This window comes from Tachysurus vachellii, chromosome 2 (genome assembly GCF_030014155.1).
Source record: "Tachysurus vachellii isolate PV-2020 chromosome 2, HZAU_Pvac_v1, whole genome shotgun sequence".
NCBI classification, from domain to species: Eukaryota; Metazoa; Chordata; class Actinopteri; order Siluriformes; family Bagridae; genus Tachysurus; species Tachysurus vachellii.
This window is the reverse complement of record NC_083461.1, coordinates 16,194,860-16,209,121: the sequence shown is the minus strand read 5'-3', so window position 1 is coordinate 16,209,121 and position 14,262 is coordinate 16,194,860. Positions and strand designations below refer to the sequence as shown.

The following is a 14,262-nucleotide window of genomic DNA, read 5'->3' as shown; positions in this document are numbered from 1 at the left end:
GAGACTCTCTACCATGCTATAGACATTCAAATTGGAGTTTTAACAGACTTTTGTCAATTTGTAATTGTATATATTCTCTCGGGTCTGATTTACAGATTAACATGTCTTAAAAAATGACAAAAACAAAATGCGTAATATTTGTTTATTCTGCATTTCAAGTTGGCAACTGCTAAATGAGAAGGGCCACATAACAACTTTATTCATAGCCAATTATCACAGATTACATCACAGACTGTTAAGCAGTAAAAGGTCACTATGTCTTAGCTGCTTATTCAGACGCTAACACATCTTCCATTACACCTCTACATAACTTTACACTTTACCTTTTTTGCATAGTGAAACTGGGATAAACTGGGATGCAGCAATTGTGTTCATCACTAATATTTGCATTGAGAGGCAGAAACACTGACTTGTCGTATCTACTGTGCAATTTTCACACGATGGTGATTCCCATTTTGACCCAAAACAGGCTTTACAACTGCACAATATAAGTAACTGGTGTAGAAGTATTTAGTTTTTTCAGACTACTTTCAAAACTAATTGAAATTTGTATTGCAATTGAATTTTCTACTTATGAATGCTTCAGTTGTGACATAATTTAAAATGAAAATGCAAATTGTGTAGTACATAAATGTCTACCAAATTTCAAATACAAAGACAACTTGGTTTAAAAAACTGCATTTGCAATTGCATTTACAATGTCTAACGAGTTTATGACTCATACCAAAATATGTGTAACGTCTGAAGCTTTGTGTAACGTCTGGAGCTTGTAATGTCTGGAGCCTGCCAAGATTCTAATGGAATCGTAATTTCCTTTGTATATCTGATCTTGTGCATAGAAACTTTGTCAGTCTGTGCTGGGGGTAGGAGTAGAAATGGGGTGAAGTCTGAGTCCAGTGCATTTTAAATGCCCTTTTATTCAACAGCTGAAGAAGGAAGATGGAACGCCGTTGTGTTTATGTTTTAATTGACACATCAGTTATACAACATTTATTCATCAATTTAAATTAGTCTTGCATAAAATGGCGCCATGTTGTCCATTTCTATGCACAAGGCTTGAGCTGGGGCTGTTAAACAGCGCCACTTACTGACGTGTATGTTTCAGAAAGCTGTCTAGTCGTCTCTCTTTAGGACCCGCCGTCTCAACCCACCGGCCCAATTCAACTTGGGCACAACTTGGAGAAATCGACAGTGAAGTCTCACATGTTCCGTCTACATTTAGCAGCGTTCATTTCGGTTAAAGGGTTACTCGGAAAAAATGATTTAAGGTTTCACGATTTACTTCCAGATTATTATTATTTTTAACAAGGAATATTCACTGGTGTTTCAAACAGACTGTGGAAGTGAACCGGATTTGCCCGAGGTGGGTGAGCTAATGTGCACAAAACACGCTGCTATTTTATTTAACACGTCTAGACGACTTCGGCTGGTTTAAACCGCTTGCTGCCTTAATAAAAAAAACTGTTTATTCGGTTTGATTGGAGGTAGCTAACGCAAACCGGCTTCATGTGAACCTGGTGTTGTTGAATGTGGCATTTGATTTCTTATGACCAACTTCTTCCAGACGCTAACCTAGTTAATGCTACACCACAATAAACAAACGACGTAACGATGTGCTTGAAATTATACGTGTGTTTAATTGTATTTGTGTGTGAGTGTGAGTAGAAAGCGGTGTAATCTGCCTACCCCAGCAAAAAGCTAGCTAGCTAATATCAGTAAATGTTAGCTAACTAGCTAACGCACGAGACGGTTGTTAGCCTTCGTGTTGTTAGAGGCCCAGTCCGGGAATGTAGCCTGCTAGATAGAGCTCCAGTTTGTCACAAGATAACGTATTATTTCAACATTTCACCTATACGTTGCTACGTATAAAGTTTAACCTTAAAGCGCTTAGCTCATTTGCGATATTGAAATGATTATAACTCAGCGCTAAGTGTGTGTTTATAAAGTTAACAGGTAACTACAGCTAATTTAGCTGCTACGCTAGCTAACCGTACAGCTAACTAGCTGTAGCCAGGCAAATACAGTAGTTTTTGCTTCATACTTCAGGCGAAGTAAACATTTATTTAGCTTATCAAGCTTTTTTTTCTCTTTTGCTCAGGTTTAGGGCAAATTAGTTGCTGTTTTTATTTATTTTTTTAAGTGGTCAATAATCTAGTACAGAACGAGGTGGGGATTGTCAATAAAGAACCACAACAACCTTTCCTTACCTCAAGTTAGAAAGCAGCCTTGGACATTTTTGTGTGTAAAGACAGGTTAATATTAAAAGTTCAAGCCACAATGATTATTCATTTGATTTATTTTTCAGTAGTTTACACTTCATCCACTTGAGTTAGAAAGACAGATTTTTAGAATCTCAAACGTATCCAAACTAACGTTCAATGATTAGCTGTATGTACTAGTAACAGTAAATGTGGGAAAAGTGTTAAGAATTATAAGTTTTGATCTTTATTTCTTCTTCATTTTGTAGCAATGGATCCAGAGAGACTAAAGCGCAAGGAGGAAATAGAGAAAGCCCTGGGATTTATACAGTATGTTATTTTCCTGCTTTTTGATACCTTTTTTTAATTTCAGAGTTTACAGTTTGTCTGTTTAATGATGTTATATTATGGTTCTGCAGGTCATCTTTGCCTTTCCCTGACCCTGACGGTTATGAGGTCAGTGTGTCATTTTACAGTTTATCATTTCTGTGTTGTAATATATTTTGTTTCACAAAGAGAAATGTGCTTAGTGATTACTAATTCTGTGTTCATCTCTAATGTGCAGACATTTTTGAGTCAATTAGTTTGCAACTTGCTGGATGAAGGGAACACTGTGTTTCGTGAAGGAGATTGGAGACAGGCAGCTGTGCACTACAGTGAAGGTGTAAACGTAGCTCGATATGCCCAGTCTGAAGCACTGGTCATTCCTCCAGAGCTGCTTGAAAGTCTTTACGTGAACAGAGCCGCTGCACACTATAGCCTTGTAAGTGCATACGTCATGTCATGTGTTAACACCCGTCATCTTGCAGTGTGAAAGTGATGTACCTGTCTGCTTTTGGGTGGAGCTCATGATTAAAATCTCTTTGGTGTTCGGTCTTGTCTTTGTTCAGGAAGAGTATGATCAAGGGGTGCAGGATTGTGACTGTGCACTGGCTGTATCTGAGGGCAGCCGAAGAGCACTCTACAGGAAAGCACTGTGCCTGAGAGAGCTGGGCAGATTCAGAGAGGCCTACGAGTGTGGCACTGGGTGTCTGCTCGCTGCCCCTCATGTAAGTCCATCTTGCCCAGGTTGCCACGCCAAGACTTTTGTTAATCCAGTTGAGTTTGTTCCAGTTGCAGAATGCATATGAGCTATTTATATACACTCAAAGCTTACACTGTTCGAAATCTCAATTTACATGCACGCTATGTGTAAATTAAGCATATAGACATGCAAGCAACATTACCATAATGAGACGCTAATTGTTTAACGTGTGTGTTCCCTCACAGGACTGATTTTGTATACCAGTCTTGTAGGCCAGCATGCATCAGCAAAACAGCAAATAAGTGGATTATTATATGGATTACTCTGATTGATTTGCAATTTCATTTAGATTGGCTTCAGTCCTTTATTCAGATTTAGGTGTGTATGTTTATTATTCTAGTCAGATTCTGTTATTTCGCTCTTTATAAACGCAGCTTCAGGTAGAAGTAAGCGTGTGGGTGTGAGCTTATGTTTGAGGAAATATTAGCTCTTTCTTTCGCAGTTAGCTCTTTGTTGCTTGTTTAGCCTTGTGATGCAACATGAACAGATTTGAAAAGATGGCTTCACATGTCACAGAGGAAGCACTTGACTTCCCTGACTTTTAGCTGTAGTACAATGGGAAGCGCATTAGCTCACTAGGCAAGCTTTCATCAGTGTTGTGCTAGATTCATTTTTAAACCCTGAGTTTCTGCAGCTATAAACTTCCAAATTGTTGCTATGATTTCTTTAGCCTGGATTGAATCACTGAGAAAAAATGCTTACTTAAGCCCTATTCGGACGGTACTAGTTTTACAGGGGGTCGTTAGAGAAATTTCAGTTTCACAGACGTACTTTGTGATTTTTAATCCCGTCCGAATCTGCCATGTCTGTCTTTTTCTCACACGACCTGTGTAAAAATTCCAGAGCAAATTACCTACTGTTTTTCAGCAAAATTGGCACTCCTCTGAGAAATCTAATCCCGTCCGAATGCGAATGTCTGTGATTGCCGAAAATGTTTTTTCCAAAACGCGTTTTCTTGTCTGTTTTGGTCAACGTGAACTACCGTATTAACCCTAGCGCACCGGTATTGAAGTTTATTGATCGGTCATATGACCATACACAATCCACGCATCCTGGACATGTGGTCTTGTGCAACGCCCACATGTAAAACACAGACACGCCTACCTTCGTAATAAACACAGAGATTAGTCCCGTCCGAATCCATACATGAAATGACAGACGTCGGCTGAAAAAAATTCTAACTCAAACGTCGTTTGGAAAACTAGTCCCGTCCGAATAGTGCTTTAGGCTACAACATGATATTTTGTGACATCATTGCTAGAATCCCTAATTTTGCGTCCGTGTACAAATGTCACTACGTTATTTGTTGCTTTACTTAAAATGAATTTATGTTTGTTGATAATGTTTTCAAGAATTTAATCATTCAATCCATACAGGACAGACAAGTTAGTGAGTTGGCTAAGGACCTTGCCAACAAACTGGGCCTGAAAATCCGCAAAGCCTATGTTAGTCCTCAGGTATGTAATCTAGACTTATTGTGTCTGGTATTTGTGGGAAATTAATGAGGAAGTACTAAGATTTTAGAGGAAGCTTGTAACCGGTATGTATTGTTTTATGTTCAGGTTGACTCCACGACATCTGGTCCAGCAAGTAATGGGGAGACCGCACCTTCTGCAGGGGAGGCAAGTATAGGCTTATGTCAGATAAAGATTTGTATAATGGCAATTTATATAATGTAACTTGGTCCAACTTTTCCTATGCTAAATCTTTTTTCAGACATCTTCAAATGGTCTTGAGTCGCTGACCGATATTGGTTCAGGTACAGCTGCATTTAAAGATATTCAAATGTATATGTAGAAATGTATTTTTGCTTTTAAATGACAACTCGTTTGGCATTTTTGATTAATTGCATAATCAAATGTGTCTTTGACCCTGTTTTTGGATGATGCCCAGATATGTCCAGTGCCCAGTGCATTCCTGCACCGTTGGCCACCCCAATCCCAGTCAGTGATGACCCTGCAATGCCCTCGCTGGCTCCCATAGTTCCCCAGGACACCCCTGAGAGCCCCAGTCAGGGGCCCACAGGGCAGGTGCAATATTCTGTGCCGGTGTCTGACGATGTGGGTGAATGTGTGATTAACACAAATTTAGACAGTCTGCTGGAAAAAGGAGCTGAGGTCACTGTGGTGAGTCCATGATCAGCACTTGCTTGGGATTATAGGTCTGAGCGCAACCATTGGTAGCATGTTCATGTGTTTTACATATTCTAAAATATTGTAGTGACATCACACTATCAAATTAACGTGTTATTCGAGTCTTTCTGGTCATGTATAAATACAGTTAGCTATAAGTTTTGGAACTGTATTAGACCACAGAAATGAATCAGTATTTGAAATATTTTCTAGAAATGAATCAGTTATATAATTATCATATAATGTGCATTTTTATTGTTTAATTGGCATCCAGCTTTATTATTCTTATTTTGTTAATCAACCAACTCTCTTTTCTTTCTGTGTTTTTCTTAGAACCCTGTGCAAGGTGCCATTCCTACTAACCTCCCAAATACAGCTGTAGGGTTGCGTACTGCCTACCCCTCTGCTCTCCCAGCCTCTTCATCCCCGCTCACTCCCCCTTATTTTGCTTCCACCATCAACCCCCTCACTCAGCTGGACCCTTTTTCATCACTTGTCCAGAGTGAGAGCTCACAAGCCATGGAGTCTCTCCTCCCTTACCCTGCTGGGTCTGGAGAGGCTGTTGGAAGGACCAGAGCGGAATCACTCAGCACACAAGGACTCGATTCTCTTTCTGAATACACATTACCAGGTAATCCTACATCACAACTTTGTTAACTGTATGCATTAAATCCCTTTTTTGTCTTTGTTGATATATCAGAGCTTTGTTTATTGGCTGATTTGATAGTCTCAGTAACTCAGTGGCGTTTCTGGAAGGATCTGTTACCAAATTATGTGCCAAAACTCATGTTAAAATGTTTTAAGACCTGTATATTGTGCCACTGTACACACTCAAAGGATAAAATACATCAGTAGAAAAGATGTCACTGATGTTTAATTTTCTCTTGTATACATCCTGATGCATGTTTAACATTGAAAAAATTGCAATAAATATATTTTAATGATGAAGCCTTTTCTGCATTTTGCTTATTTTTTTCTTGATCTCAGGAGGAAGAATCTCTAGCACTTTCTTCTCTGGATTACGGAACCATAGTACCACTCACTCGGTAAACATGTGTTGCCAATTTCAACAACTAATCAATCTTCCGTTTCTCTTCATAAACAGCGTCTCACCTGTTCACATGTTGATCGTAAAGTAAATTTTGTCCAACAAACTATTTTTGATGTATGATCCTGTAGAATGGCTCAGCTGCCACCAACCTTTCCCTCTTGTCCCAGAATCCACTGGCTGTCACCCATGAGTTCAGACAGGCATGTCATGCATGTTACAGTCGCATAGGTAATGTGTGTGTGTGTGTACACGTGACACATCTGTCAATACTGCATTTATATTCAATATACTATATCGGCATTGTTTTTAAGCAAAATTGATATTCGCTTCTGATGTAGGTCCTCGAGTCATGGAATACAAATATCAGCCCGATGCAGCACATCGTTGTAAAAGAGATGTGCTGCTCTGTCGCCTCAAATCATCTGAAGACACCACTTGGAAAAGGATAAGACCTCGCCCTGCCCGCAATAACTTCCTTGGAGCGTTTGTTCTTTGCAAAGGTATTTCACTTTATTGCCAACACTTTAATTACCCCTGTAACAAAGTTATAAATGTCATGAGTTTCATTTTGTTTTGTTTGACACACATAAGTTAAATCCAGTTGATTTGTGTAAGTTTGCTGATGCTTTTTAATTCTCCATGCAGAAGTGCAGGAGCGTCAGGAGTGCCAATATGGAGAAAACTGCACATTTGCTTATTGCCAAGAGGAGATAGATGTGTGGACCCAGGAGAGGAAAGGAGCCTTAAGTCGAGAGCTATTATTCGACCCCCTGGGCACAAATGAGAGACGTGCACTTAGTGTTACTCGTTTATTGCAGATTCATATGGGCATGTTCATGTTCCTCTGTGAGGTAGTTTAACACAGCATCACAAAACCCATATACATTACTAGACAGTTTGTACAAAGATTTTAGCTTTAACCTGATATCACATCACTCTTCTGTTCCTCATTTATCGTAGGAATGTTTTGACAGTAAGCCTCGTATTATAAGTAAGCGCAGCAAAGATAATCTAGGCGTCTGCTCCAACCTGACTGCAAAGCATCCTTTTGATGATAATAAGTGAGCCACCTCTCTGATTGTTTTTCTTAAGTTGGATGATTAATATGATTTTGTTATACTATAGTCCATTGTTAGTAATTTTTGCCCACTAATATGTGTTCTATGTGTAATGGCAGGTGTCTAGTGCATGTGGTACGATCAGCCAACGTGCGCTATAGTAAGATTCGCCCACTCCATCCACTCTGCCAGTTTGACGTATGCCGCCATGAGGTGCGCTATGGCTGCCAGAGGGAAGACAGCTGTTCTTTTGCTCACTCTGTTATTGAACTCAAGTGCTGGGTGCTACAACAGGACACAGGTACAAACTGCACAAACACTTGTTTGCCCACATTGGGCCCCTTTTATCAGCAGTAGAGTAAATGTTTGTATAAGCCAAACTAAAATCCACTATATATTAGGAAGGCTGATTTACTTTTTACTCTTTTGCATGTTTTGATTCCCGGTAACACTCAGGCACAGCACATTTGCATGTAGTGATGCTCACAATCCTCTGTAAAAGTTCAAGTGCATAGCCAGGGAGCACAAAATAAACATTCAGCATAAAGCCTAAAAAGCAGAAGAATTCATTTACATGATGTGTTCTTTTGTCATAATTAAATTTGTTTTTTATTTGTCCAAATTTGAATTATTAATGTTTGGGTGCTGGAACATTCTCATATCATTTCAGTGCTATTAATTAATAAATGACTGGGTGTTACTTTGAGTTTCTGACCTAGTGAACTAAAAAGAAAAGAGGAGTTTTTAATGAAGACCCCTAAGTACTTCTAAGTTGAGCTGAACATGTTCTGCCAAAATGCATTGTCTTACCATATATTTGCAATTTCATCTCAAAAGTTCCCCAAACGTTTTTTTAAAAGGAATTGAATGATCAATACATCCTTAAAGTAAATAAGCTAGTTGTAAAAAGTCATGTGCCGAATGCTGAGAGATTTATTGAAGGAATTTTACTCATAACAAGAAATTTTAACCTCGTCCCCCACTTTTTGTTAATGTGTGAGTAGGTATCACTCATGAGGAGATGGTGCAGGAGTCTAAGAGACACTGGCAAAGACTGGAGCAGAATGCGCAAAGACAGAAGGTGAGGCTCACAAAGCCTTTGACTCATAAGAGAGAACAGTCACCTCACTTTATAATTAACTGAATGCCTAATAATCTCCCTTGTTTTTAGTTAGTCTTCTAAATGTTTTTTTTATATTTAAGTTGCTAATAAAAACTGAATAAATGCATCTCTCTCCCTCTTTGTGTCTTCCAGCCCATGCATGTGCCTCATCAAACCAGCAGCGCTAGCAGTAATTGTGTGAGCAGTGCTGGTTTTGGGACTGGAGGAGGTGTTGGAGTGGGTGGCGACGGAGGTGGAGGCTCAGGAGGAGGCACATGTGGGCGAGGCCGTGGGCTCAACCTCAAGATGAAGTTTGTGTGTGGCCAATGCTGGAGAGAAGGCCAGGTCAATGAACCAGACAAGTCCCTGAAATACTGCACTGCAAAAGCCAAACACAGGTGAACCTACTACTAGGTCTTAGGCTATTTTTTTGCACAGCCAAATATTCATTCATCTTCTACTGCTTATCCGAACTACCTCGGGTCACGGGGATCCTGTGCCTCTCAGGCGTCATCGGGCATCAAGGCAGGATACACCCTGGACGGAGTGCCAACCCATCGCAGGGCACACACACACTCATTCACTCACGCAATCACACACTAGGGACAATTTTCCAGAGATGCCAATCAACCTACCATGCATGTCTTTGGACCGGGGGAGGAAACCGGAGTACCCGGAGGAAACCCCCGAGGCACGGGGAGAACATGCAAACTCCACACACACAAGGTGGAGGCGGGAATCGAACCCCGACCCTGTAGGTGTGACCACCCACCGTGCCCCCCACCACAGCCAAATATTTTTTTTTTAAATACTGACTAAACACTGTTTCATGCTATGTTATGAACTAGACAATGATTCCCCCCCAGAAACCTGGTGCCAGTTAAAATCTTAGTTCTTAAGTCTTCTGTTGAAATCTGACCCGTGTACTCCCGTAAGAAATGAATGGTTGCTTATCACTTGCGCATGTGAATGCAACATAGCTCTATCAGAAAATTCTGTATGTAAACTATTTTTTTTTTGCATACAATACTGTCTCTTTGTTTCAAAAGCAGCATGTCTGTAAATTAACAGATTGGATTTTTTACTCACTTGCAAGTCATGCCCTCTCCTTTGCTTGTTTCTATTTTTAGCTGGACAAAAGAACGTCGGGTGCTGTTGGTAAAATCGTTTGAGAAGAAAAAGTGGGTTGTTGTACGTCCACTGCCTTTCTCTCGAACTTACCCCCAGCAGTATGATGTAAGCTCTGAGCTCTTTCTTTACCATTAAACACATCGTAGTTTCTCAATTAAATTAGAGTCCAAGTTTCTATTTCATTTTTTAAATTATTGCTGTGAACGTAGGAAAGCAAATTTGACAGTAAGGCTTCACACTTCAAATTCATAATGTTATGTTTGTAGATGTGCGTTCATGTGATGAAACAAAAGAAGTGCCACTACATTGGGAACTGCTCATTTGCACACAGTTCAGAAGAAAGAGATGTGTGGACTTACATGAAGAACAACAGTTGTGAGTCATGCATTTTTTTTTTCCCCTCATGAAGGACTAAAGTGATCCTTCATTATTGTTTTGTGGTATTGAAATTAAAATTGATTTGTATGTCACACTTGCAGTGAGAGACATGCAGCAGATGTATGATTTATGGCTATCACTGACAAATCAAAACCGTCGATCAGATGGCCCCATGATGACTGCTCCTCCTGAAGAAAAACAGAATGCTATGCCAGCTGACTATTCTGACTCGGTGGTGGGTGATTTTTAGGGTTTATAATTTATTATAATTCTGGTTTATAATTTTGATGAGTATAGAAATTGAAGCTTAAATGTAAATCTACTTCACAAGATCTAAATTGTTGCTGGCACGTGACTAAAATGAATATACTGCATGGAATCTGTAAGCATGGGCAAGCTGTGCGGTCTTAGCCAAGGCTTTAGTGGCTTGCCTGTTTTTATAGTGTGATGTCTGACTAATTGTATATGTGGCTTTGATTGACAGACTGGGCAGCGCATGCCAGGAAGTGGGGAACTGTGACCACAGACAACGCATCAAGTGGTAGCCCTTGTGACTACCTGGATGGAGCTTCCTGTCAGGAGAATCCGTCAGAATGTATTCTCCATTCCCTTCAGTGCAACTATAGGAAGCACTGTAATCTCCTGCTGACAGTCTGACTGTAAGCCTAACACGGTGATAGTGAACACAAACACATGCTTTATCATTCATGCCCAAATACGTTTGTTGATATTACACTTGGCTGTATGTTTTGTATGCAAATCAGTAATGACAGCCTATGTAATGTGAGGTCATTTTAATTCCAAATTATTCCATTTTAATATACAAGTACTTCCTTACTCTGTATTTTTGCCATATTGGCAGAAGAAAAGGATTGTATAGCCAGCAAAGGCTCTCCAAAAGAGTTGTGAAATTTATTGAACACACCTTGGCAGTTATCCTTTGCCTGTCGGGCTGTTTCTTTATAGAACTAGCATGTAGGTTTGCTGCCTGTCAATCTTCACAAGCCAACCTTGCGTGCCCAAACTTGCATTTACATACAGTTTTGCACTGAGGGGGCAGTGTTTTGTAATAAATAGAAAAGGTCATTGAGGAAAGTGATTGAATAATAGCGTGATGTTCTGGGACATTATCATCAGACCAGTCAGATATAAATGACAAATGTATTTGCAGTTTAAGAAGCATTAATGATTGGAATTAGACTCATTTGAGGCTTCTTTACCCTGAACCATCATAACATTTTGGAGCTCTCTTAGCTATATTCCAAAATAAGTCTTTGAATTCTTAACAGTTCAATTTAAAAAAAGAGGCACAATTGTTCTCCGTAACTCATTTACTCATTTCAGGCAAGCAACCTGAATGAAATTGAGATTGGAGAACTTTAGGCAGAAAAACTTGACATGGTGTGCCTGTACGTAATTATATTCCCTACAAAAATATATATATATATAAATATATACACACACTCATGATATACCTTGCTACTTTTAGTAAGCCCTGTCCATACGTATGTTGGACATACATATTTACTATACTACTAATGATTATTGATAACCTAGCAGTTAAAGCTTAATTAAATATAGCCTGACCTTGTATTGATTACATAGAATCTGTTGTTATTGAACTATGCTATATGACTTGTATTGCTGATTAGATGACTAGTGATTTTTCTTCTCGCTTCTGTGAGGGTCATTCCAGAAACGTCAGGTTTTGTTTTTTTTATTTTATTTTATTTTTTTTTTATGTTGCCCCAGCCTACATCAACAACTCAAAGAAAGATAAATCTTACTTTTATCACAATAACATTTTAGAAATATCGAGAACTTTATGAATTTGAGGCTTGGAGTTGTCTTGGTTTCAACATGTATGAATTCAGTGAGGGGTTTCTGGAATGATCTTAATGTATGCTTCAGTGAGGGATTGTATTATTATTATTATTACTACTACTACTATTATGATTATGATAATGATTACTATTATTGACTGTTTATCCTCCTATATTCTATTGATATATGTATATGTTAATTGCAATGTATAACTCTCTCTTAAGTATATGTATCAATGTATGAACATAAAACATAACAGTGAATAGTCTATGTATGCTGAGAGACTGTCAGTTTAGGGAAGAGGTACTGTGTACATACATGTGCTTGAGGTTTTGAGACGGTCTTTAGTTTATTCTTGGGCTAGAAAATAAAGTACAGTGTGTTTACAAAGAGGTCATAAACTATTGCTTTTTCTTCTGAATTGTTTAGAATGCATTTTGTTGCCGATTATAATGGTAGGATCCACCATGTGCCTTTATTTTATCGTTGATATGACTGGTGGATTATGTGGAATAATAATATGAAGTTAATTATATTTCAAAACATGGCTTCACCTACCCAAACTCTTGTCTGGTTCTGATCAAGTCCTCAAGCTCATGTATTGTCAGCTGTATTGTGAGTAAAATGCTAAGCATACATAAGGATTTTTTTTTTGTTTTGTTTGCATAGCACCTTATACACTATAAACATATATACAATTATAAATATCCTGAGCATATATAATCTTTCTCCTTCAATATATGATAAATATATACATACTTAGACAACTTAAATAATGAAATAGATGCAAGGTGGTGGACGGGTTTTGTGGTTTGTTTTGTTGGCTGATGTGGTTGGTTGTGGTATGCAGCTCCGGTTGTCTTGAAAGTTCTGTGGAACATCAGCACTTTCCATAGAACCGTTGTTTTTTCTGGTTTTGTTAGCAGTTTCCACTCTTGATGACAGGTTGACAATCGGAAGAAGTGTAAGCTGAGAAGGTGGTGCAGAGAGACTCGGTTTACAGACATACTCAATAATGAGGAGGATTGCAAATGGTCATATCAAAGGGCCAGAATCCCCCTAACCCTGGCCACTGGTTATTCAATGGAATTGAGAGAGCGTCATCCACTCAACTAAATCACATCCCTGTCATTTTCAACTTGAATTTACTTCATTGAGTAAACATCACTGAATGTGAACTTGGGATATTTTGGATCTTCTTGGACTCCTCCTTTAAGTAGTTTGATCAAATGGGTAGAGATTGCACATGGTTAGATCTTTGTGTTTAATACTCTCTAAAGCCAAGTCTCCAGTTTATGGCAGACAGTTAAACGTTAATCTTGACATGATGATCCATATTTATCCTGAAAAGATTTCATGTCTTTTCAATACAACATATGGATAAGATGCTGTTCTCGGTCAAGATGAATTATTTTTCACCTAATAGCTGAAAACTTCAGGGTTTTTGGAAAGAAGAAAAAAACAAAAACAAAATAAATGCCTCTTTTTGTACTGTATTTTTACATTGTTTCTTTTGTTTCTCATTTTTGCTCCCTTATTGGAATGAATATTGAACACAGTGGACCAAATCTCATGAGTGCTTAACAATAAACAGATTGTTTTAGAATATGTGTTGGGTATTTATTAAAGTGCTAAACAGGACAAAATGAAACCAGGCTCTGAGTAGCTGGATCATTTTATAATGATTTCTTGATTTCCCCCTTTCTAGTAAAAATATTTTAAATATAAAATATTAAATCATACAAATGGTTGTCAAATATAGTCTATTAATGTCAGCTTATTTTCATGACAGATACTCCTGAACAAATTTGAATTGTGACCAGGTTGTAAGTACTGCTTCAAAATGTCAAAAGAAGAAACAGGAGCAAGAGAGAAAAAGAGAGAGAAGGTACTTAAATTTTTATCCTATAACTCTCAGGATCTTATAGGAAATTTAAAGTTGCGAGAGCCCTTGCTTGTGCAACTCAACAATTCTTCCACATTCAAAGACAGAAAGCCTTTTTGCCTTTGCCATCAGGCAGTCACACTATCACCAACTCTTGATGGCAAAGGCAAAAAGGCTTTCTGTCTTTGAACGTAGAAGAGATGGTGATAGTGTGACTGCCTGAAGGACAATGACATTAAAGCCATATTTTGACTTTTTAAGGTTATGGTCTTAAACTTTTGATCAGCTTATGAACAGCCTTTATGAGTTTTCAACAAATTCCCTACTTTATTTTTTTTTGTCTCTTGCTTCTTTTTTTTTTTTTTTTGCCATTTTGAAGCAGTACTTACAACCTGGTATAGATGCATTAGGCCGAAATA

At 38.5% G+C, this 14,262-nt stretch overlaps 1 protein-coding gene across 3 annotated transcripts; it reads left to right on the top strand.

The window, feature by feature from the left end:
• Nucleotides 1-1,204: 1,204 nt before the first annotated feature.
• On the top strand, nucleotides 1,205-13,564 carry zc3h7bb (zinc finger CCCH-type containing 7Bb). Of its 3 annotated transcripts, none has more exons than XM_060859766.1 (22): nucleotides 1,205-1,363; nucleotides 2,468-2,528; nucleotides 2,618-2,654; nucleotides 2,764-2,961; nucleotides 3,089-3,247; nucleotides 4,659-4,739; nucleotides 4,845-4,904; nucleotides 4,999-5,041; nucleotides 5,176-5,408; nucleotides 5,748-6,045; nucleotides 6,402-6,460; nucleotides 6,594-6,693; nucleotides 6,804-6,965; nucleotides 7,111-7,316; nucleotides 7,426-7,526; nucleotides 7,643-7,824; nucleotides 8,528-8,604; nucleotides 8,779-9,023; nucleotides 9,756-9,861; nucleotides 10,023-10,131; nucleotides 10,236-10,369; nucleotides 10,619-13,564. In XM_060859766.1, exons 2-22 carry the CDS (start codon nucleotides 2,470-2,472, stop codon nucleotides 10,652-10,654), a joined length of 2,685 nt encoding a protein of 894 aa, XP_060715749.1. In that variant the 5' UTR covers nucleotides 1,205-1,363; nucleotides 2,468-2,469; the 3' UTR covers nucleotides 10,655-13,564. The 3 variants fall into 3 exon arrangements, with proteins under 3 accessions (XP_060715749.1, XP_060715758.1, XP_060715741.1); XM_060859775.1 differs by having other exon boundaries at nucleotides 2,468-2,530; nucleotides 2,611-2,654; nucleotides 6,633-6,693; XM_060859758.1 differs by having other exon boundaries at nucleotides 2,468-2,530; nucleotides 2,611-2,654.
• The last annotated feature ends 698 nt before the right edge of the window (nucleotides 13,565-14,262 follow it).